The sequence below is a fragment of the Syngnathus leptorhynchus genome, chromosome 7, assembly GCF_054491065.1.
Source record: "Syngnathus leptorhynchus isolate UIUO chromosome 7, UIUO_Slep, whole genome shotgun sequence".
In the NCBI taxonomy this organism is placed as follows: Eukaryota; Metazoa; Chordata; class Actinopteri; order Syngnathiformes; family Syngnathidae; genus Syngnathus; species Syngnathus leptorhynchus.
The window spans coordinates 10,129,538-10,153,251 of NC_141201.1; the positions used below are offsets into that span (position 1 = coordinate 10,129,538).

Sequence of the window (23,714 nt, forward strand, 5' to 3'; positions counted from 1 at the left end):
GCCGGGTATTGCTCAGGCTTACCTTGACGCTTTGTACTTTGCTCAGTTCGATGGGAATGTCATCCAGCTCATCCTTCTGCAGGGAGTGGGAGTTAAAAAAATAAAAAAAAAAGTCTTTGTGTGTCACCAACAATGGCATGTGCGTCATTTCCTTGTAACACTGATGCATCACTGACTGCTTCCAGTATGTTTAACCGCAAAATGATTTTACAGATTGAATGTTGAAATTTGTTGTTTTGCAGAGTCTCTGGGGCTCTAAACACAATGTCACAAATGGTTGTCTGTAATTGTTGAGGGTGAGGCAGGGATATTGCGCACTCACTTTATTCAAGTAGCCCAAAGTTATGTGGTGGTAACCACATAACTAGAGAATGTGTTTGATGATGAGTACTGTTGTTACCACACTGGTGGTCTTGTTGCTATTTACGAAAAGGGCACACTCATGTCCGTATTTATTATTGACTTCATGGAACATACAGTACAGTGAATCATCAACAATTACTCATTGGCCACATCATTAGGTACATCAACTCACGGAACGAACGTGTGCCCAAATTAAGCTTCAGTTATGCAAAATTGGTGGATTTTTAGATTAACAAATGTCTTGAATGGTTAAAATGACATAATGACAAAATGACATGAGGGCTATAATTTTGTCTGCTGTTGAAAGTCAATAAAATGTCAGAAGTGGGTTTTATATTTTCTGAGGTGAGCATGTTTCTTGCTGGAAAAATAAAACCTGACATTTAAAAAAAACAAAAAAAAGCTTTTCTGTAACCAACGAGACCCCCCTGAGCCACTGTGGACCTTACTGTGGAAAGATGCCGATGGAAATGAAGCATCATAAAATAACACTTTGTGGAATCTTATTCTTCGTGTGGGAATAGGTTTCTCAACATACCAGCAAGCGCTGACAACGAGAACAAAGACCAAAAACCTATTCCCATTTATGGCTGTTGAAAAACAAAGATGGTGTTGCTGATTTGGAATCAAAACAAAAAAGCTTCACTCTTGGATATTTTTAGAGAATGGGACAGAAATTCCAACTCAGCGTGAGGAACGAAGACATTCCCTCTCAACTAGGATAACAATTGTGTTCTATTTAATTCATCTTAAAACACACCAGTATGAATCAATGAAAAATGAAATGAAAAAGTAAAACCAAAGGTCAAGAACAGGCTGAAGGAACTTGCCATCAGGTGATTAGCTCCCAGTGGTTTTCCATGCAAAATTGTTACTTAAAACGTGACCTATTTGGTCGTGATGGCAAAACAAAGCTTCAACTAAGCTTCATGAACCAGTTGTTGTATTTTTTGACTCATCTAGATGGCAGTTTCTGTTCAACATTGGGCTGAAAGCACAGTGACTTACCATTTCATAAATTAGTTTCTTTAACCAACAGTGCCACCTGGACGAGTAAAAAATAAAATAAAATAAAACACACCAAGTGGTTTTAGAAACAAATGTGAAGCTTTATTTTCCCATCACTATGAATGGCTAAGACCACACCAGCGGGCGCTGTTGAAATTCAGCTTACAATCCAGTAAGGCTCTGTAACTAAAATAAATCATGACATTAAAAGGGATGCTTATTTTCCTTCCGATAAAAACTATTCTGGCTCTTCGCTACTTGGTCATGATGATATCTGCTTGCAGTTACACTGGATGTGAGTGACTCACATTGTTGCATCATTGCACCTTGGCTGCTGGAGTTCCCCCAGGAGCGAGTCCCAAGGCCAAGATGTGCTACAGTTGACTTCAGCAGCCTTCCCCAAGAGGATAGCTAAGCTGATCACAAACTGAAATTTCCACTCTTGCATACAATTTGGCTATGAATCATATGGATTGAGAACACTGAACAGTGTGTGTTTGCGTGCCCGCGTCATTTTCATCATGAGGGTACCGATTTGCCTCTCCGGAAGAGGAGCTGGTTTCCTGCCAAGGTGAAGTATCGAGTCTTCCAGCGCTTGATAAACCTCCAGCGGACCTGCTTCTCCTTCAGCTTTCCTTCAATGAGAGGCTGACCTTCCTGGTTCACACCTGCGGAAGACACAAAACACGACAGGAAGACACGAGCTTGCGGTCGTGGCATGATTTACTAGGAACAAAGAACATAAAAAGAGAATTAAGTACTACATTCAAAGCTAAAGACGTCAATGTTATTATCACTTTTTATTTAAAAAAAGTAAAAGCTTGTTTTCATTAGGGTCACACTTTTGTGCCCCCTGGACTCCCCTTCACCTTGGCTTGATACTCAGCATGAGACTTTGCCCTTGTTTGACTTGGATTGTCGTATTGTTATTCTCTCAATCTTTTTCAAAAGACGAATTGTTTCTTTTTATATGTTCAAATTTTATTTACTTACAGCACTGTGTTGAGGTGTTTTTTTATGAAGTGCTCTATAAATAAAGAAACCCAAATTGCATAAAAACAAGCAACAATTCACACTGATGAAGGATTTACTGTCTCCAATTAAACTAATGAGCATGTTTTGGGGATGTGGGAGGAAGCCAGTGTACGCTGAGAAGATCCACACCCAAACCTAAGGAGGACATGCAGACCCCAAAGAAGAAGGCTAGAGCTGAAATTTAAACAGCAAACCTCAGAGCTCTGAGGCAAACATATGAATCACTTTCTCTTCTTTTTCTCCTCAGGTTTTGAACTGGATCAATATTGTCTAGGGATTGGACATAACTGATGTTCTTTGTGGCAAAAATATAGATGACAATCACGTTGGCGGTCATTTTTCCTGTCAGGCCGCTAGACAAGAACAGCGTTTTGTAGGACAGGACATGCTGCAACACTCTGCTTCATCCGAGAAAGTTCCATCCAAGTTCTTGTGCAAAGAAATAAACGTCCCTGACACATAAATCTTTGGTGCTATGTCTATCCCTTGCTTTGAAGGAGATACCTGGAAAATGGTCCCAGGATTAGTTGTGAGCCTCAGGCTAGGATTGCGCTTCACATCCTCTTGTATAAGACACACTGACATCAAATGATGAGACAAAAAAGACAGTTCATCTTGAGTCACAAATGATGTGCATTCAAGTTATCTTATCACCATCAGTCAAATCCGTCAGGTCAGCAAATGAATCACTTCCAGAGGTGTCTAAATCAATCAGCAGGTAAGCAAGCTTGCAGGAGCTCGTTTACCTGCTGGCTCTGTTGTGTAGAAGCACTTCAAGCCAAACTGTGGCTGGGTTTCTACTTATTGGGCCTGAATTTGACAATTCATGACTAAAAACACATTTAGCATGATAATATGGTGTATATGTGGTCACGTGTAGCGTTATGTTAGTTTAGGGAGTTGATAATTATAAAATCTACTTTTACTATATAAACTTAAATACATGAAAAAATTGGTAGAAACAGAACTATAAAAGAAGGACAGTGATGACATTCTTTTGCTGTACCGTACTTTTGATGTTAAAGCTGGCAAGATGTATAAGAAACCTTGTCTGATTTTATAACCCGTGGTGCAGCCTTAAATGTTGTCCATGACATGCAAAGGTCTCATTTGAACTTTGTCATGCGGTCATAAATTGCTTTGACTTAAGTTGTCACATCTATCCATCCATCTATTCATCCATCCATCTGTCTGTCATCCATCCATCCTCCATACTGCTTAGCCTGTTCAAGGTCACAGGGAGCTAGAGCTGCGCCCTTCTGACTTTATGAAAGACAAAGAAAAATGAATGATTTCACAAATTTATCAGTTTTGCACTAGGGCTGTGTGGAAAAAAAAAGGTAAGCATCAACACATTGTCATAAGTTGTGTGGCAGATAAAATTTGACAGCCAATCTGTATTTTCAACAGGCATGTGGAACTGATAATAAAGGCGTGACGAAAGTAGCTGACCCTTCTGGAGTAAATTTGGCTACATTTTAGATTTGTCAAGTAAACAATAAAAAGAAAAAAAATTATGATGATGCTTACTAGACATATTTTGGCACTTTTGGCTCCTGCTTTTTATTATTATAACATCTGTTGAGGCTTATGTGTTGCAAAAAAGCAAAACAAGTTCATCCTTTGATGTTCATTGACAGCACTTGATAAGCAGGCGTTTTTAGCAACTGATTCATATTTTTCACTTTTTTTTCTGTTGATAGGAACTTCATTTATGCTGCTTCATGAGTCATAATTAAAAATACATCAGAGAGAGAGAGAGAGAGAGAGAGAGAGAGAGAGAGAGAGAGAGAGAGAGAGAGAGAGAGAGAGAGAGAGAGAGAGAAAGACTGATGGTGTCAACACAGCTAATGAAATAAAACAAGGTTTACTTTACTGCAATATTTACTGCATGTGTCTTTATTGGAAGCCAGAAGACTTCACCAAACCACAGACTTTACCTCTCATTCTGGCTGGAGGAGGAACAAAAAAAACAAAAACTGACCATAACATCAACAGAGACACCCCATTTCTTCTAAACTGCCTCAAACCTTCTAATGAGAAGATGCTTTTAGGTGATGATCTATTTTTCCACTAAACCGAGTCAAGCCAAAAGCTGAGTTGGTCAATTAGTCATCAGCCTACCAATGAGCCTGGTTGCTAAGGTAAAATAGCAGCACTAAAAATAACTGTATACAAAGGACTAGGACTACAACTGTCTTTTTCTACTGTTACACGCACAAAGTCCACATTACGTGTATTTCCTTAGAAGCTTTAATTAAAACAAACGTCCACTGATAACTGAAAGATACATTTGCATTCCTAATTCTGTCAAATAACAGTCTTTAATGTTAAGTTTTAAAAAGAATCCATGGAAGACTGTCCTTTGTATGGTCGGAGATGGGAATGTGGTTTTTTTTTTTCATTTTGTATTGATCCTTTACCGACCAAGTCTTCCTTTTTTGGTAATGCCCAACTCCCACTGTAAAAACTATCATTTGAATACAAAAATGAGTAAAAGCTGTTGACAGAACCACCACTGCTTGAAACATGTCACAAACTTATACGGGAAGACAAGAAATATGAAAAATCATCTCCAATATAAGCATCCTGGTAACAATGCTTCGCAGACATGAGTTGAGATATTTGAAAAGTGTCTATTCAGCAGACCTTTCAACAGACCTACTGTGCCAGTTCCCATAAACAAGAAAATCACCCACCCACCCACGGGAAGCATTTATTGGCAAATATTTCAAGAGTCAGAAATGTGACGTTTGTTCACTAACTGAAAACACACAAGACTTGTGCCCTGTACTCAACATTTCATCAACATTGTCATTTCCAAACTTTGATGGTGAAATTCCACAGGAAGATTTTCCAATGGATTGGTAATTTACTGTGAAATGTCAAAGTAACCATTTCTTGATTGCATTTAATCAAACTGTAGCTTTTTTTATCTTTTTGCATTTGATTGACTACAACAGTGGTCAATAGAGACAACTGTTATGTAGCATGTCATTTTGTTTTATAGTATTAGCGCAATTCATGCCAAAGCCGTTTAGGAACAAAATGCCTCAAACAATCTTCCTCATGTGCGGCATCGTGCGAGACTTAAACTTCACTTCAAAAGTCTTGTCTTTATTTGTTATTGCAACATATAGCAAAGCAGTGCATATTTCTCAATGTAAGTTGGCAGCATTATACAAATGCGTCAATGTTATTCTTAAAAGAAGTCAGTTGTTTATCCAGAGAACCGTAACAAAAAGTCATCTCAGGGACACACAAATGATCTCCATTTACTTAATTGTATTATACAGTGATTGTATTCTTTTTTTTTTTTTTTTACTTGCTTGACACTCAATGATCTTTAAAGATGTTGAACGGTTTACTGCTAAATTGATTATTTGACTCCAGTTTGACAAAAATGTTTTTAAAAATACATCATCAATTGAGGATTTTTATCAAATTGATTTGACGCTTAGTGTTATGCTTTTCTGTGATCCTCCAGATGGATTTCTGTGGAACAGAATAAGAAAGAAAGATGTTTTAAAATTTCTTTTTGAATCATGATTTGACATAAGTAAGCTCTGTCTAGCAATAATATGAATACGCCACCGTCACGTAGAAAGTTGGACACAGTTCACTTGGATCAATGTTTCCGCTTTTCCAGAATGACGAGACTTATTTTACGGACATGTTGATGTTTCACATATTTATAAGATGGACTTTTGGTTATGGTTAAATTGTGAATCGACTCCAGTATCTTCTGGCATGAAAAGAGGTGCTTTAAGTTTGCATCAGCATTAAAAAAAGAAATCATCATTATCATTAAATATACTTGTTTTGGGGACAGAATTTAGAAGTTACTGTTTGTTGGGGACTAGCAAAAAGAGAATGTTTGAAGGCCAATCATTGAGTCATCAAGATCCATCTGAAATTTGACTGAAATGAAAATGCCCAGCCTGAGGTTGGGGACAAATGTCATGGAGGGGCAACAAAACACTGATTGCATACTACGACTGCTGCTCCAAGTACTCCCAAAATTCACCTTCCAAATGAAAACATGAATAAATCTCAGTGAAACTCAATCATCTCCTGCCTGTTTGCAACATTCCCCCAGCCAAGATCACATGGAGTACTTCCAGATTGGAAATTTGACATGAATACAATCTGTATGTGAAAAACATTTATGACTTTGACATTGCTTGCATGTGTACCATCTGCTCTCACTTTTCATACAAAGGCCTTTTGGTTAGACTGAGTCAATCGAGGACACCATTTGTACACGCATGTGCACGCATGTGCACGCACACACCGGCAGATAAACTATTGCAGAAGCTCCTCTAAGCCTCACTAATGTAGAGATAGAAACATTAAACTATCAATGAGTCTTTAGATTTAGACAATGTTGCATAAGACTTATATTTGCCCAGCAAGACTTAATTGCAACCCCACTTGCCGAGTTATTGTACTTCTCGCCTGGATCTTCCTTTTATTTCAACCAAATGTTCTGATTTGGAAAAATAGCGCATATGGCACGCTACTGGAAAGCAATTCACAGCACTTGAATTTCTCCATTTCTACATTATGAACCATAAAACCTTTTCACCATCCAGTTCCAAAAATAAGCTCATCTCATTTGGAAAGATACTTTTAAATGACAGTAAATCTAGGAGAAAAAAAAATGTCATAAGTACTAAAATACAAAATGTGAATATGTTACAAATTTGACTCTAACCTTGGTCTCATATACACTCTCACACTTGCACCGATCCTAATGCGATTCAGGGACGGAGACACTCATACAAACATGACATCATCGGGGCTACATGCTCTTCGAAAATGGGTCACTGGTCCAATGTCACCTAATCAGAGCTGATTGACCTACTACAAAGAACATTCCCAGTGAACGCTCCAAGCGGTTTTGTTACCTGGAGTAGTCAGGGAATACATTATTATCCCTCAAGAGATTCAGGGTCACCACCACATGGATCATTGGAATAGTTTCAATGGTGCATTCCAAAGAAACTAACTGCAACTGAGATGGCGAGGAGAGATCTCTGCAGGAAATTACCTGTATGTGTGTGTGTGTGTGTGTGTGTGTGTGTGTGTGTGTGTGTGTGTGTGTGTGTGTGTGTATACCTGTGGCCTTCTCAGGGTTGTTGCACATGAAGCATAACCACCCTCCCTCTTCTTCACTGTAGCCAAACAGGTCAAAGAAGCGAACCTCCTCTAGTTGCATCTGGAGACTCTCCAGATCCTGAAGAAACACGGAAGCGCAAATTGACATCTAAATTGAGATCGAAATTGACACCAACTCTATTTTAATTCCAACATCCTATTCAGTGAAATACTTCATTTAATGGAGGCAAGCTTCTGAAATCTAAAGTAAATATATTACTGGAGTGAAGCCTTCTATTTGAGGTAAGGATGTATTCTGAATGTCATTCGAAAATGCGGCCATGTCCAAAGACAATAAAAATTCAAGAAAACAAATGCGGGAACCAAGAACTTACTTTGCATAATGAGAACTAAATAGTCACCAATTAACCACATGTGTTTTTGTTTCAACATTGCATTGATGTCAGTGTGTGTGTGTGTGTGTGTGTGTGTGTGCCACACACAGTGAGATGGCCTTGAGAAAGGTCCTCTAAGCAGACTTGAATGACGATTTCAGACGAGAGAATCATATTTACAATTAGACAACAGGATGTGGCCAAGAAGATTGTTTGGCTGCTGGATATTCTCACTTCACCCTATTTGGCATCTCAAGATCACTCCTGCTTTTTGCTGCACCTCCGCCCTGTTTTACTAGTTTTTGCTTTCGCGTTCTATATAGACTACGTATATGCACTCACATTCACATGGGAAATTTCAAGTCTTCAATTAACCCGGCAATTTGGAATGCGGGTGGAAACCGGAGCGCTCACAAGCACAGAGAAAACATGCAAACTTCATGCAGTAAGATGAGAGGCATGACTTGAACCTAAGACCTTTGGCTACAAGGCAGACATGCAAAGCACTCTCTTTTTTTTTTTTTTTTTTGACAAAACATTGTTATCTCAAGTGTGGCTCCATTCTTCCTTGTGTTCCATCCTGTCTCCTGTCTTCAGTCTTCCTCGCACCTCCTCCTCCTCCGTCAAACTTTATCAACCGAGCAGCTATATCAACAAAAGTTTCCACTCAGGACACAAGAAGGGGAAAGGTGAAACAATAATCATTAATTATCTCTTCCATCCCAGACTTCCACTCACTTTAACTTCCCTTCATATCTGCCGTCATGCCTCTTTTCCTCTTCTTCAACTCTCCCTTTGAAAAGTTTTAAGGGCCTGTTTTGGAAAATAACCTCCACTCGCTCAGACCGTTTCCTCATTTGGAATAACCATGTATCCCCTTTTGCTTTCCCTGACAAGTTTCTATTTTTGGCACAAGTTATTCCTTTATTTGTCACACACCGGGAAACTTCTGAGCTGAGTCATAAAAGGTGGAACTCTAATTTCAATTGAAATGTTTTAAACATCCCAAAAGTCGCTGCTTTAAATCTTGCTATTAGTAATAATATTATTCTGGCCTCACAGGATGCTGCTCCACCCTCTCCTCCCTCTCTCTCGTAATATGTTATTATTATTTTTTTTAAACATCTTAAGATCTATTTTTCACACCCTACACACAGATAGGAACACTTCCCACCACACATGCAACAAACATCCAAGTTCCCCACTCGCTTTTTTGGACACACAGTACTTTCCTTGAGTACATGAAGAAAAACAATGTGTTGTATCATGAACATTTGGAAGGAAATTGGACAAAAGGTTCAGGAAAAATGAGCATCACAAGTCGCATATGGGAAAATCCCCGTGGCACAATCCAAAACGAATTCAAGTCTTCCTTTCATACACTTCAAATATAATAAAAACAAAAATATGTTGGACTTGGTAATAAGCAAAAAATAAATGCAAATAACCACATACCAAATGGGCGGAATAAAAACTATTCTCATTTTATCTGGATTTGCACTCAAATTCGAATGGATTCTTCTTTTGACAAATTTCCCAAGCCCTCTAATTTTGCATAAATTAGCTGTGTAGCTTTTGTGCAATCATGGGAATGAACAAGCAAACCAACTGACCAAAAAAATAAAATAAAAAATAGACTACTCCCAGCACATGCTTGCTTCGGCATGCAAAAATTAATTTGATGGTGTTCTGAGCGTCTTATTAAACTGAGAGCCTTAAATATAATCCGTCCACCTCAATGGAAGATCCTCTTTGGTATGAGAATAAAAGACTAGACACAAGTCAGTTGTTTCTATAAAGTTAAAATAAGAACCGTACAAAAGTCATTTTTTGCTCATCCAATTGAATTAAGGCAAATGCTAAGTGAATAAATCATGTTATGTTTAGAAGTATGTACTGTCCATGACTTGTTGACATTATCCCCAATATTTTGGCTGATATATGTGTTTATATGTGAGTGGATACATGGAATTGAATTTTTGCGGTAGTATACGAGCATGTTTAGGCTCCATATGGTAACCACAGCAGCCAAGAAGAAAATAACCGCTGTAATCTTTTCCGATGAACCGCTCGTCACTTCAGGAGGGCACAGGACGGCGCCTACACACTTGAAACTTGTGTCCACACTTGCAAGACACGTGTTGAATGATGAATGGGAATTTTGCAACTGACCTCATCACCGCTGTTGGGACCACCAGAATTGAGCATGATTTATTACAACGAAAAACTATAAATAGCATAAAACTCACCCTCAAAAAAGTGTTGTTGTTTTTTTAATTGCAAAAAAGTCTTTCCAAAGAGGAATTTGTGCAAATTGGGGAGTAATTGTGGTTTGTGTTGCAGCCAGACTTCCCATAAATCGTACTGAATTACCTTTCTGTGTGGAGTGGCGTGTTGTGTCATTGCCATGTGGAAGCTGTGAGCTCCTTTAAGTTGAGTCTTCCCCCAAAGAGAAGCTAACCTCTGAACACACTCATCTCCAGAACATAGTGGAACTTTGGACTTACTCTACAAAAGAGAAAAATGACAACAAATAAAGTGAAGCATTGTCTCGGGAGGAGGATTTGCGACCAAACTGAGGACGCATGTGGAGATTTGTAGTTTGAAGAACGCGTTGTTATTGATAGCCAAGTGATTGTGTGCACCTGAAGATGGAGCAGCATAATGTGTATCCAAAGATGAGGCCGGCGACTGCTCAGGTTGAAAGTAGACTTTGCGTACAGGCAGTAATGACCCTTCAGGGGACACGAGAAGGACAGCTTAGCCACGCAGCCTCTGTTTGATTCTGTAATGGAATACGATGACATTATTTTGTGTCTTACTGATGCTTGTACATAAAAAGTGCATTATTGTTAAATTGTTGAATCAAACTACCTTTACCAGGCTTTTTTTATGCACTTCACTTTAGTTCAGAGTCTGAGTACTATTGACAACATTTTTTTTTATTGAGCGATAGGATTGTTTTTCAAGACTAGTATACGTATGCTTTATGATGCATTTCCATTATGAAAGAATATTAACTGTGACTGGGGCATCTGAGAGAACAAAAACATGGATATGATATAATGCTCAACAAGGCTGCCAAAAAAGGCTGTGGAGCTAATACTGCTGAAAATTGCACTAAATCCTTTGAAACGGGGGGGAAAAAAAAGATGACTCTAAAGAACAGACAAAGAAAAGACGTTGCATCTGACCTAACTGGAAGACACCAAAAGCGAATCAAGATAGTTTTTCATCTCAGCATTTTTTCACATGAACTGTTGACCGCTTGCTTCTAAACAAGTTAACCTGCCAGGATCAGTTTAAAGGCCCACTCACATATCCTTTTTATTGTAACATTGAGTCATGTCAACTTTTCTTATACACACGCAACACAATTTTTTTTCTGCCCGTTGTTTATTACTTAACAGCGACAATTTGATATAACACAAGAGATAAACCTGTGAATTTAACTGTGGATTTTTTTGTGAATTTAAGTCCCATTAGAATGAAATCTATGCTTCAAATAAAACTTTATTTTACCTCACATTTCTCACATGGGAGCTTGTCATAAAAACTGGGCCATTAATCAGGCATGAAAACATGACCTTTGCTGGTTCACTGCTTAGATTGGAGGCCAGTAATTTAATATTTACTGAGTGCAAGTGTCTCAGACCCCTAGTTAAACGCACACATGTTTAAATTAAATTAAATCTAAAATGGGATGAAATCACACATTTATGTCCTCTTGATGGGATTAACATTACTTTGAAATAATTTATTCTTTGGATTAGTCCTAAATCCATGTCTGCTTGAATCTTAAAATCCAAGAATGGATTGCTGAGTCCTAAATACTGCTGTGTTTTTAAAGTGAGCATGGCGCATGTATTCCATTTTGGGGACAAATGCAGTAGGCAAACATGGTCAAACCAAAATAGAGACCTCGGCCAAATCTTAAGAAACCGGTGAATTGCTCTGAATGAGTTATTAAAATTTCCTGCATAGGGCTTAATGGGTGAAAGTCAATGAATGAACTCCAAAGTGATGCATGTGTATGCTAATGTTAACTCATTGATCATCTTACCTTCTATTACACATTGTTCCGGTATGGGGATCTGTTGTACCATGCCCTTACAAAATTCTCGGATCATTTCCAGATTGTCTCTTAAGTGGATGAAGAGTCTGTCTGCTACCTCAGCCTCTTCCTCTTTGTTCTTCTGCTCGATGTGTGCTCTCTCTTCCTCTTTGACCCCAATGTCTGGGGCAGGGGCAGCGGTGGATGTAGACGCATTGTCTGTCAGTTTTTTGGCTGGAGGTTTCTCTTCCTGGTGTTCTGCTGAATGCCGGCAAGGCAAAGTGCTGGTGAATGTGATGTTGTCTGGACTCAGCTCCACTCCTCCGTCATCCCCGCCGTCTGAGTTGATGGAACGCAAGCGCACAACGTGAAGAGCCAGGCTTTTGGATCTAAGAGAGACACCACAGTGTCACCATGGTAAAATGCAAGTTTGATTCCAAAACATCTATCAACAATCTTCCAGTTGATGCCTGCTGCAAATAAATAAGACACCACTGTATTATGCTGTATAGTTCTGCTCTTGTTCAATGGATGCTAACAATCGGTGGGTGCAAGGCGGTCTCCAACTGCCTGTTACGAGCGCCACCAACTACATCAAGAGAACTTGAGGTTCCTCTCTCGAGTGAATTGAACTGCATTAAGGAGTGGAGGATCTCCCATTGGTCGGGAGTCAAGCGAAATACCAAAAAAAACAAAAAAAAACACCCTTGCGGACAGTTAAACTGCTGTGGGACAGGTAACTTCAATCATGGCGGCCTTCTTTATTCCCATTAAATGCAGCATTCTCGTCAGGCGCCGACAGTCTTAATGTGGCAGATAATCAGGTTTTAACATGGGCAAGCACATGAACATCCAAAACATCTACACAGTGAGGTGGGCACTTGGAAACCACCTTCCTAACCTCTATTGTTCCAATTCCACACAGGAAGGCTTCATCATGGAACCTTGTGGCCGTGATGCAGGTGTAACCATGTGATGTCCTTTGAATCAAAACTAAAACACTTTCAAAGTCAATGTGTGCTGATAACAATTCCCCTTACCTGTTGAATCTCATCTCTCGTTGCTCCTCCCTCACTGCTTGGTTTAGGCTGTATCGCCGCTGGGGGGCGGGAGAGTCCTCTTGTACCTCCGGCTCACCCCCTACCTTCACCAACTTCCTCGATTCAGAAATCTCACCTCCAACTCCTTCGCATTGAAGCGATGTGCAGGGAGATGGCGAACAATGCCCATTCTCGCTGTAACACACACGCATAAATTTAGGAAACAAGATGAAACTGTTTGCATGTTCTTCCTGTGCTTGCGGTGGTTTTCTCAGAGCTCCCCGGCTTCCTTCCAAATCCTCAAAATGCAATGCACGTTAGGTTAATCAAAGACAAAATTGTCCACAGATGTACATGAATGGTAGACAAATACTCTATATGTGCCCTGCAATTGGTTGGCAACCAGTCGAGGTTGTCTCACCTAACGTCAACGGTAATAATACATCAAACAATGCCATCGTGCTTTCATATTTGACAGAGGTACGAATAACACGTTTTTCTTTGCTTTTTCTTACCACCCAGTTTCACTATCGTGAGAGGACAGGACCCCAAGCAAAGCCCTCAATCCTGCACAAAATGCTTTTTATCCTCCCACACGCACAAACACATGCTGACCTGTCATGCATCCATGCTTTTATTATGTAACCCTGTGTGTGTGTGTTTGGCGCTGGGGGGGGGGCTAACATTCAGATCTGAATGTTTTCAATAATTCCGAAATTTTCCCTCGATACAAATAAACAATTGATAAACACAAACACACAAAAGATATTGTCCTCAGTATTGTTAGGGAGGAGGCTTAACTATTTTGTCTAAACTACAAACAGACGCAAATGTTTAGTCATCGTAAACAGATAAGTGACTAAAACCAGATCACTAGTATTAGAAAATCAACAGTAGAAACTGACCTAAAAAGTCTCATGGAACAGATATCATTCAAGGGCTTATGGTTTTTGCTAAAATTACGAAAGAAAATTGCAATGGACAAACAGGTCACTAAGATTCCAGAATGACTTAATATGTCATCAGCAGATTGTATGATGATTTGGCTGTAGAATAACTATTCAGCTCTCTTGCACTTATCTTGTTCAGGGTGATGGGTGAGTTGGAGCCTATCCCATCTGACTTTGACCAAGAATCAGCATATATGCTAAACTGACAATTAAATGCAGTACACATCACTCATTCTCACCTGCTGACAATTTAAACATAATCCACACAGACACTGATTTGTAACATATCAAATGATTTTTGAATCAAGATGACCGAAATTGCACATTAGACACATAAAGTTATCTATCCACCATAAATTATGATTCCTCTCCCCAGACTAGTCTGTCATAGTACCATGACATCCAGACTGTGGTGAATACAAATAATAAGAAAGAGTAGTACAAAACATCAATTGAAGATAGAATAATAATGGTTCGGCCAGGCTAACTAGATCTCAGTGGCAATCGTTTTCTTTCGTCATTTTTATTGTGATAAATGTCATAATGTCTTATTAGCACATCCCGCACAAGAAGGTAATTGCTCGGGTGAAGTCAAGTCATTGAATTTTTTTTCATTTATTTTGTTCTATGTAGTCACACTTGTCTAAACACGGTTTTTCCAATAATTACATTTGTAGAATGTGAAAAAGAATATATAATTGCACAGAAAATGTTTGCAATTGACTTCTTCTTCAAAGACAACTGAATATCTGGTTAAGAAGATCAAAGGATGACCTCTGACCTGCAGCGTGCGGTGGCACTCTCTTCCAGCCGTCTCCCGAGCATTCTGGCTATGGCTGTGAATGAGTTGCTCAGCCTGTAGAGATCTTTACCGAGGCCTCCCAGCACAGACGGGTAACGGTCCGTCAGGGCTCGGATCTCCAGCAGCAGCGTGTGGTGAAAAGTGTGCTCCATGTCACCCAGAAGAGACACCAGGTAAACCAACGAATTGCGTGCGTGCACCTGAGGAAAATAAAGAAAACATTGACGATTATAGAATTATTTTCTTCAAATTCAAATTACATTGTGAAACCTTTGAGCACAGAGTCAACTTTTTCTCAGCAGACACAAAGTCTGCATGGATGATCCTGGTATTGAAGCAGAGGGGAATCTTTAATGATGACTTTAGATTTGAACAATTACATGTCTATTTTTTATTATTTTTTTAGGGGGGATATAGTATTTGAGGGGTGTCAAGCATTTTTGTTACGGGTCACGTTGTGCTTTCCCTCAGAGGGCCACTGTGCTGTATGATCACCTATTCTGGCAGTAGGAAAATCTCATGTGTGCTGGCAGTCACGCAGCATGATTACCCCCCTGGGCTGGATCTAATAACATGATGTGAGTAGAGCAAAGGTGATAGGATTGAATATCAGCTCTTTTGCAATTTTGAATCCAAATAACCCCCCCCACCCCATTTATTGATAAAAAGCTAACCAAAGACCAAAAACCACAGACGTTTTTAAGATTGCTCCCTGGGAGTATAAATTGTTTCATAAAGCATCATCAGTCTTCACAAGAAAATATTTTAATATACTGACAATAAAAAATGGGACATCATTTCACAGCAGTGGAGAAAATTGGTACTTGTACATTGCTGGCAACATTGACTGATATGACCTTTGAATCCAGCTGGTGCAAACATCTTGTGTTGGAAATCTTCAGTATGAGACACAAAAATGTGATTGATGGGGAAAATGCTCTTTCTGTATAGTTTGGGCATGTTTTACAAGCTCATTCTGTTGGATAATAACCTCTTGTGTGGATACTAAACCCAACTGTAAGACTAGAAGTCAGCGGGTTTTCACACAACGGGCCAAGGAGGTATTTAGCAGTCTCGAAGGTGCAGTTCAAGAATGGAACAGAAGCTTGTTGGGGTGCAGATTACAGATGTGGTATGTTATTATTACACCTCAGTGCTGGCTTTATTGATTTAATATTTTGTATTCTAAAAGGCTATGGCGCTTACAAGCATTACACCCAAAGCAGGTCTTATGATGTTCATTACAGAACAAGAATGTGAACCCTTTTCAGATCATGCAAAAATCATGGGAATAGTTCCTGGAGAAAAGAAAATCCAAAGGAATGAACTTTAGAACTTTCTTTATTTTTCAAGTTGAAAGGAAAAGTAACTGAATTTAATTATTCGTTTCATCCATTCATTTTCTATACCGCTCTTTGGTCTTGCAGCAAAACTGGAGCTTATCCCAGATGACTTTGGCAAGAGCTGTGGTTCACCCTGCGTTGGTTGCTAGCCAATCGCACTATTAGTTTTATGTTCTCCCCAAAAATTATCCTGGACTGATAAAAGATAAAGTTCTGATTCCATGGAGAGATTCAGACTGTGCCTAAAAGCACAAAATAACATTGCAACTAATAAATAACACACAGTCACATAGTCAATAACAAACTCTTTTTTGTAACTAGTGAAAAGTCCACGTGTTAGTAATTTTGCATACTTATGCAAGTAGAGGTATTTAAAAAAAAAAGGTGGTTTGCACCATGATCAGAGCCAACTTGATTTAAAACCTTTCAGAAGTGGTAGACTGACAGTGTCAGATTTAGAAATGAGATATGATGACATGTTCTCGCAGGTCAGAATATATTTCTCTATGCGTAGTGTAGTAAACTTTCATCCACCACGTTGTCAGGTGCAATGACACACCTTCGCTATGCTCGAACACCCAGCATGGCCCACAACGGTCTCCCTAATTTCCAAACTCACACAGCGAGACTTGCTCCTTCACAAAAACACTGGATACGGGTATGCGATAAAAGGTTACTCCAGAATTTCTACATGCACAATCTAAAAAAAAAAAATAGAGCCCCAGGACACTTGTGCTTTCTTCTGTACAATGCAGTGTTTTATATTTTTGAGGTCTCACTGAGATAATTGATTATTTTGATATGTTTGGACCAAACAAAACAATAAAGACAATCAATACAAATGAAGTCCTTCTGGAGCTAAAGGAAGAAAGAGAAGGTTGTGCAACCAGTAAGTTTGTGCGTGGGGGGCAACACTAACTTACAGGAGGCACTGCCATCACTAGGAGGTCTCTGCTGCATCATTTCCCAGAAAACCAGGCCTTAGTTTCCAAATAGTTCCAATGTTGAAGATATACAGGACATTAACAAATGATCACAAACTACGTGTTTGTGTGTACTAAAATTGGGTTTTGTTTTGAAAAGTGGTGCTGCCATCTATCTTTATAAAGTATCAATTATTTCCATTTGCTACAGTGAGAATGAAAAGTGGTGCTTCCATCTATCTTTATAAGGGTGTCAGTCATTTCCATTTGCTACAGTGAGATTAATAAAACAAAACAAATTAAATGCACATATATTGTACATTTTTTGTTCTGAGTCTTTATTCTTTCTTTCATCTTGATTATTGTTTATTCTTCACTCAGTCATTGTCTGCAACTACTGGCGATCAGTCCAGAATGTAGTTTGCCTTTCAGTCAGTCAGTTGGGCTAGGCACCAGCTCTCTGCGACCTCAGCAAAGAAGATGGATGGATGGACAGATGGCCGGAGAGATGAACGAATGGACGGATGGATGGGATTCTTTGTTGACTTATTTAGTCTAGTCACGATTTTTAATGAGTTGGTTAAATTGAATCATTGCAACTCACTATGCAAGAATGCAGCCAGGCCTTCAACTCAGTTCACTAGTTGGTACCTCCAAACACTTTCCCCATGAATCAGTTGTTTATTGTGTGTGCTACAAGTATAATTGCGTGCGTGTGTATTCGTACCTCATTGATGATGCCCACAGCACCGTGGATTTTGGCCACGTGCCCCAAAAGAGCAGGCCATTGTTGTCCCACAGTCCTGAGCTTTGGCAGACAGCTGACCAACGAGGAGGGGCTGGCTTGAGCCACATCCACCAGAGTGCCTAGAATGGCCTCAATTAGAGACTGGTTGCCTAGGTAACTGACAAGGGCAGGCACCTGGGGGCTCAACATCTGAAAACAAAGTTGGATTCGTACTTTTACCATGAGTCGAGGAACACAAGGTATCGGTAGTGTGCAGATTGAGCAAGCAGAAGGGTGAATATGTTTCTTTCAGAGGTGAGCAGAATGAGATGAACAGTATGGTGACTGATGATAAACAAAGACATGACTGTAGGACCGTCTGGAAACACTCTGGCAGTGAACTGTTCCTCCTCATTATCCACAATGAGACAGCACTGGATCAGACGATTGCAGAACACTCCTGCTGCTTCAGTTTAAGTCACTTCAACTGAATAATCACATTTGCGTCACATTGAAACTCAGAACATTCTAAACGGTCGTTTTAAGATGGCAGTGATGAATGAGACATTCTTTAGGGACAATTCATTCAGTCAACCATGTGGACACGGCTGGCATATGAATTTTTTTTTACTATTATTAACAGATGGCATAGTTTTGGTTGAGAACTGAACAATTAGTCACCTAAAAATATGACATGACCTACTCTTTAACATTGCAAGATCTGCTAGGTAGCAAACATTTTATTTTGATCATAAAGTGTTGAGTGGTGTTGTTGTCTGTGCTTTAGAGCACTGTTGAAGTTCTTTTTTTTCTTCCACACCCTCTTTAGACCTGACATTCCGTCAAGCAACACACACAAGATAAATACAACCTCACCAGCGGATGCTGCTCAGCCACCATTTGAAGCAGTTTGATCAGGTGTTGCTGTTCTGCGGAATCCAGCTGTGACATTATAGCAGTGAGCTTGCCAAGGTGACGGTGTATGACATTAGGTTGTCTGGGGTAGACTGAGGGGAGCACACGGAGGAGCATGTGGTTGCCTGCCGACAGACAGGAAGAGACACTGAACACGGGTCATATTTTTATTTGGATCATGTTCAGCAAAAAAAGAAAAAGAAACCACAGGTCATATTTTTATTTGGATAATGTTCAGCTGTTCTACATCTGTAGCATATAGTACATATCCATCCATCCATTTTCAAAAACCGCTTTGTCCCCACAGGGGTCATGGGCTTCCTGGAGCCTATCCCCAGCCGTCATCGGGCAGTAGGTGAGAGACACCCTGAACTGGTTGCCAGCCAATCGCAAGGCACACAGAGACGAACAACCATCCACACCAGCACTCATACCTAGGGGCAATTTAGAGTCTTCAATCGGGCTACCAAGGTTGTTTTTGGGATGTGGGAGGAAACCGTAGTGCCCGGAGAGAACCCACGCGGGCTCGGGGAGAACATGCAAACTCCACACAGGGAGGGCCGGAGGTGGAATCGAACCCGCACCCGCCTAACTGTGAGGCGGACGTGCTACCCAGTGCACCACCGAACCACCATATATATATATATATATATATATATATATATATATATATATATATATATATATATATATATATATATATATATATATATATATATATATATATATATATATATATATATATATATATATATATATATATATATATATATATATATATATATATATATATATATATATATATATATATATATATATACACACATGCACACACACGCAGACACGCACAGACCAAAAATATATATAGTAATATATTGCCCACTTGCTTCAGGTTTTACAACAAGATGATCCATAGTTATAACTCATCTTAACGAACTGCTTTTGTCAGATGTATAAAAGCTGTGGGAAGGTCACCAATAAATATCGAAAAGATGCATCAATCATCAATCTTGTTATGTCCACTTCCTGTTGCAGCACACTTAAGACTTGGCTCTTCATAAAACTAGACACATACTGTCGAGGGCATGTATAAAAACAAAGCTTTTTAAAGACTGAAGCTGAGCTTTTATGGGATTCTTCTGAGGAATTTCAAGGGTCCGCATAGGAATACTCTGTGGGGGATTTCGGAGTTATACTATAGGACCCTCAGGCATGTGCATGTCTAAACACATGGAGCGCATGTGGGAAAATAATATATACAGTGTGAAAACTTCCAGCATTTCCTTTTAAGCTCTGCATACACTGGTTGATTTCTGCCGTGTTGTTTTTAAATCCCAACTCACCCCGAAAGACTAAATCTCCTGTGATGGGAAATCTTTAAGACCGCATTGTATGCTGCACCTGGTGCTGGTCTATTTATTTCCTACATAAGATGCTAGTGTGCTGTTTCATGCAAGAATCATATCGGGGCTAAACCGGTATAGTTAAATCATGTCTCCCGACTACAATCATCTAATATTTGTCTGCCGATGACAAAAGGGTCCCCAAAAGACGGACAGAGGACAAATGTCGGAGAGGGAAAATTTGCTGAATTGCTTACTTTTGATAACAAGTAACAAAATGTTACTCATCATTTGCAGTGAAAATGAATAAAAACACAAATGTTCATCCTTCATGCCAAAGCTGGATTGATTGGATGTTCATTTATTTAGCTCAAGTACACTGAAGGGAAATGTGAAATCATTAAACTCCATCTGGACAAGATCTTGGTTGAACACAATTTTGACACACTCAAAATTCACCAAATAATACTTCCAGTCACTTGTTCCCAATTCCTTCTTGCTCCCTTAGATATTGATCAGCTAACAGTCACTCACAGCACCTGAAATGGGTACTGATTCACAAGTGAGTCAACCCAAAGTGTGGAATTTGACCTTCCCAGCCCCAACTGACACGACACAACCCAGCATCTTGAAAGACCAACATCATTTCTATAAGGCTTGTTGTCATTAGGGTGCCTTAGGGACCCAGGTGAACTGGAGCGTATTCCAGTTGACTTTGGGTGAGATGTAGGATACACCCTAGGCTGGTTGCCGGCCAAACTCAAACAAAGGTGACATATTTAGGTAATTACATAATGGGAAGGAAAACACTGAAAATTACTGTGGTAACAGAACTTCTAAAATGACATAATCATTAAGTTAAAATTGTGCATACAAACCATTACAGCTACCTCAAAAGTTGGATTTATGAAGACATGCGCTGTACGTGAACACCACAGCTGTTCTTCACTCCAACCACAGCTGTATTTTTGCTCTCGCTGCATACTTTTGAAATATTAAAAAGAAACACTGTCTGGCATTTAATATATGACCCCTTTTCCAGCGTGTCTCGAGATTGCTTGACATGGGGTATAAATTACGATCGTTTGCTCTTTCTCTGCCATTCCGCAGAAATGTCTTACGTGATATATCACCTTTAAATTTGACCCGTCCTCGTTGGTTAGTTGTGCAAGACAAACTAAGTTATGTAACAAAGTTGTATTTGTTCCAATGTTAAGTATGGCGAAACTTTGTAAACATCAAAATGACATCACATCAACACCGCAAATTGAAGTGGAACTTCTTAGTCCAATTCGCATTTCCAGCCAATAAGGATGTCTCCTTATTAATCATACAATATCATAACCTGTCATCTGTGCGCAGTTCATGTAGCACACAGAATTAACTGTTTAGTTTTCTTTCTAAACTTTTCTTGGATTGATTCACTGTTTATCTACCGGGGTCAATTAGCTCAATAAATCTTGGTGGTAGGTGTTACATGAGTACACAAAAGAGATCTGTGAGCAAGTGTTTGTTAGCTTGTATCTCACGTGGGTATGCTTTACCTGTCTATTCCTAAAGTCACACTTGAACATCTCAAATATGTGAAGGGGGAAGTGACGGTCACATTAAGGCACAGGAAAAAACTTCTCTCAGGGAGACCATCATTTTTGAAATACTGGTCAAGAGTTCATTATATCCATTTAAATGTATTGCTCCATCAAAATAAGTGGACACACATTACGGTCTAAACCACTGGCAACAAAAGTGAATGCACCCCAAAGTGAAAATGTTCAAACTGTCAACATTTTATGTGACCACCAATTTTTTCCAGGAGAGTTTTTTTCAAACCAAGGATTCCCAGGTTGACCCTGGAATCCTCTTCCACTCCAAGACAACATTACAGAGTTGGTGGGTTTGAGTTTATGTCTGTGGTGACTGTTTGTGGGGTCGTTATATTGTTGGAAGAGCGCCTCGTGGTCCGGTTTCCCAAGGAAGGGGGATCGTGCTCTGCATCAGTATCTCGCAGTAAATTCTGGCATTCATAATTACTTCTGTAGCTTCAATGCCAAGAGCTTCCACCTACCATGCTTGGCTATGGGCAATACTTCTTGTTTTTAAGTTCTTATTAAGAAGTTACCTCTTCCGTATGAAGTTATGGAACAATCTGCGATATAGCACAATGAGTCGAACACGGTCAGCATTTCATACTGCTGAGTCAGTAGTGACTGAACATGAAAACAGTTTTTCTATTTGAATGCCACTTTACATGATTTAAGTGTGAGTCAGGATTGTCAGGAAGTAAATGGTATTTCTCAAGCTTGAGTTAGGTTTCCAACATCTAATTTACACATTCGTAAAAAGGGTGACATGCTGTGACTTGTTTCTATTACTGTTTATGAGGGTGCAACAGTGCTACGGCCACAAAATATGCACAAGAAAAATAAAGTCAAGAATCTTAACTTTCTGGGAGTATAAATTCAAGTCATAAATTTTGGATCAACTACATTTTAAATACCCAAACCTGTCAATCATTGCTTCCAAGAAATGGGATTATGCGATGGGATTATATTTTGTTGGATATCATACTAGATTACATTAGATTAGATTCAGTTTTTATGTAAATTCTAAAGTAACACAACACTAAAATTGAACAGCAATAATTTCAACAAAATTAAAATGTACCACACAAAACCACACGTCTACCCATTTAACAACCAGGTAAAATACACGACAAAGCAAAAAGATACAAAAAAGACACACAACAAAGAGTAGCCAAATCCTCAAATACCATGAGGAAGGGATTAGATCCATCGGCATAACCAAACAGACAAAAGCACACATAGTCCCACACAAGGAAACATATGTGTGATCTTCACACATAACCCCACAGCATCAAAAGATTTTCTGAGTCACAAATAATAGTGTAGAAAACAGTGAAGCCATTTAAAAATCTTTTCGAAAACTGCCTCTTATTCACACAGGCACATGCAAACTCTGCATGGGGCAAAAATCAATCTCTCTGTTTCTTCTTCCATTACCTGTATCTCCCTCTCCCTGTGTGAGTCGCTGCAGCGGCAGTAAAGTCTGATTACGACATACAGGCTACCTCCGACGACGCATTACTCATTGCTTTGCCGTATTCGCTCTCAGGCTGAGGCTCGGCTCAAATTTCATTGGCACAAAGAGCGCTTTCAAAACGTTTGGAAGTAAGGACGATGGTCTGGTTTTATTTGAATGTGACCATTATAAAATGCAGCATCACCATATAGTCACAGAAGAATATTTCGAAGCAGGCTAAACAAGAGGAGGTTAAAAGATGATTGGAAGATTTATCACAAATTGTGTAACATTGGGGTAAAAATATTACACAATAGAAACTTAACAGAAAATTACCTTTGACCCAGAGTACACCGTGCAAAACCTGCAGAACATTTAACTCATGAATTCCAATATTGAATAATACATATTTGTAAAATGCTTACATCATATTTTTTTATATAAAATTTCTATGGCCGTTGCATGACTTTATAAAAAGTTCTCTACCCCTTCTGCATGACCAGACGAGAGAAAAAATAGCTGACTTCAAACATTGCTCTGTGGGACGCTCATTGACTTTCAGTTTGTTTGTAATATAGCCAGTTTTCTAATGTGGACGTGAATATACAAATATAGTAAAATTAAACGAGTGTCTCCCCTGAAAATGTGCTGTTAACTAATGGGAAACATGAATTGAA

General features: G+C 39.3%; 1 protein-coding gene across 3 annotated transcripts in view; it reads right to left on the reverse strand.

The window, feature by feature from the left end:
- Nucleotides 1–23,714, reverse strand: part of veph1 (ventricular zone expressed PH domain-containing 1) — a 40,493-nt gene that overhangs the window by 720 nt on the left and 16,059 nt on the right. For all 3 annotated transcript variants that reach the window (XM_085916310.1, XM_085916311.1, XM_085916314.1), the window contains 10 exons: nt 18,617–18,780; nt 17,741–17,950; nt 14,727–14,947; nt 12,996–13,190; nt 11,965–12,344; nt 10,547–10,686; nt 10,275–10,409; nt 7,528–7,645; nt 1,903–2,039; nt 23–76 (listed from right to left, as the gene is read on the reverse strand). In XM_085916310.1, the coding sequence (XP_085772436.1) occupies nt 23–76; nt 1,903–2,039; nt 7,528–7,645; nt 10,275–10,409; nt 10,547–10,686; nt 11,965–12,344; nt 12,996–13,190; nt 14,727–14,947; nt 17,741–17,950; nt 18,617–18,780 (1,754 nt within the window). The remainder of the gene's footprint in view (nt 1–22; nt 77–1,902; nt 2,040–7,527; nt 7,646–10,274; nt 10,410–10,546; nt 10,687–11,964; nt 12,345–12,995; nt 13,191–14,726; nt 14,948–17,740; nt 17,951–18,616; nt 18,781–23,714) is intronic.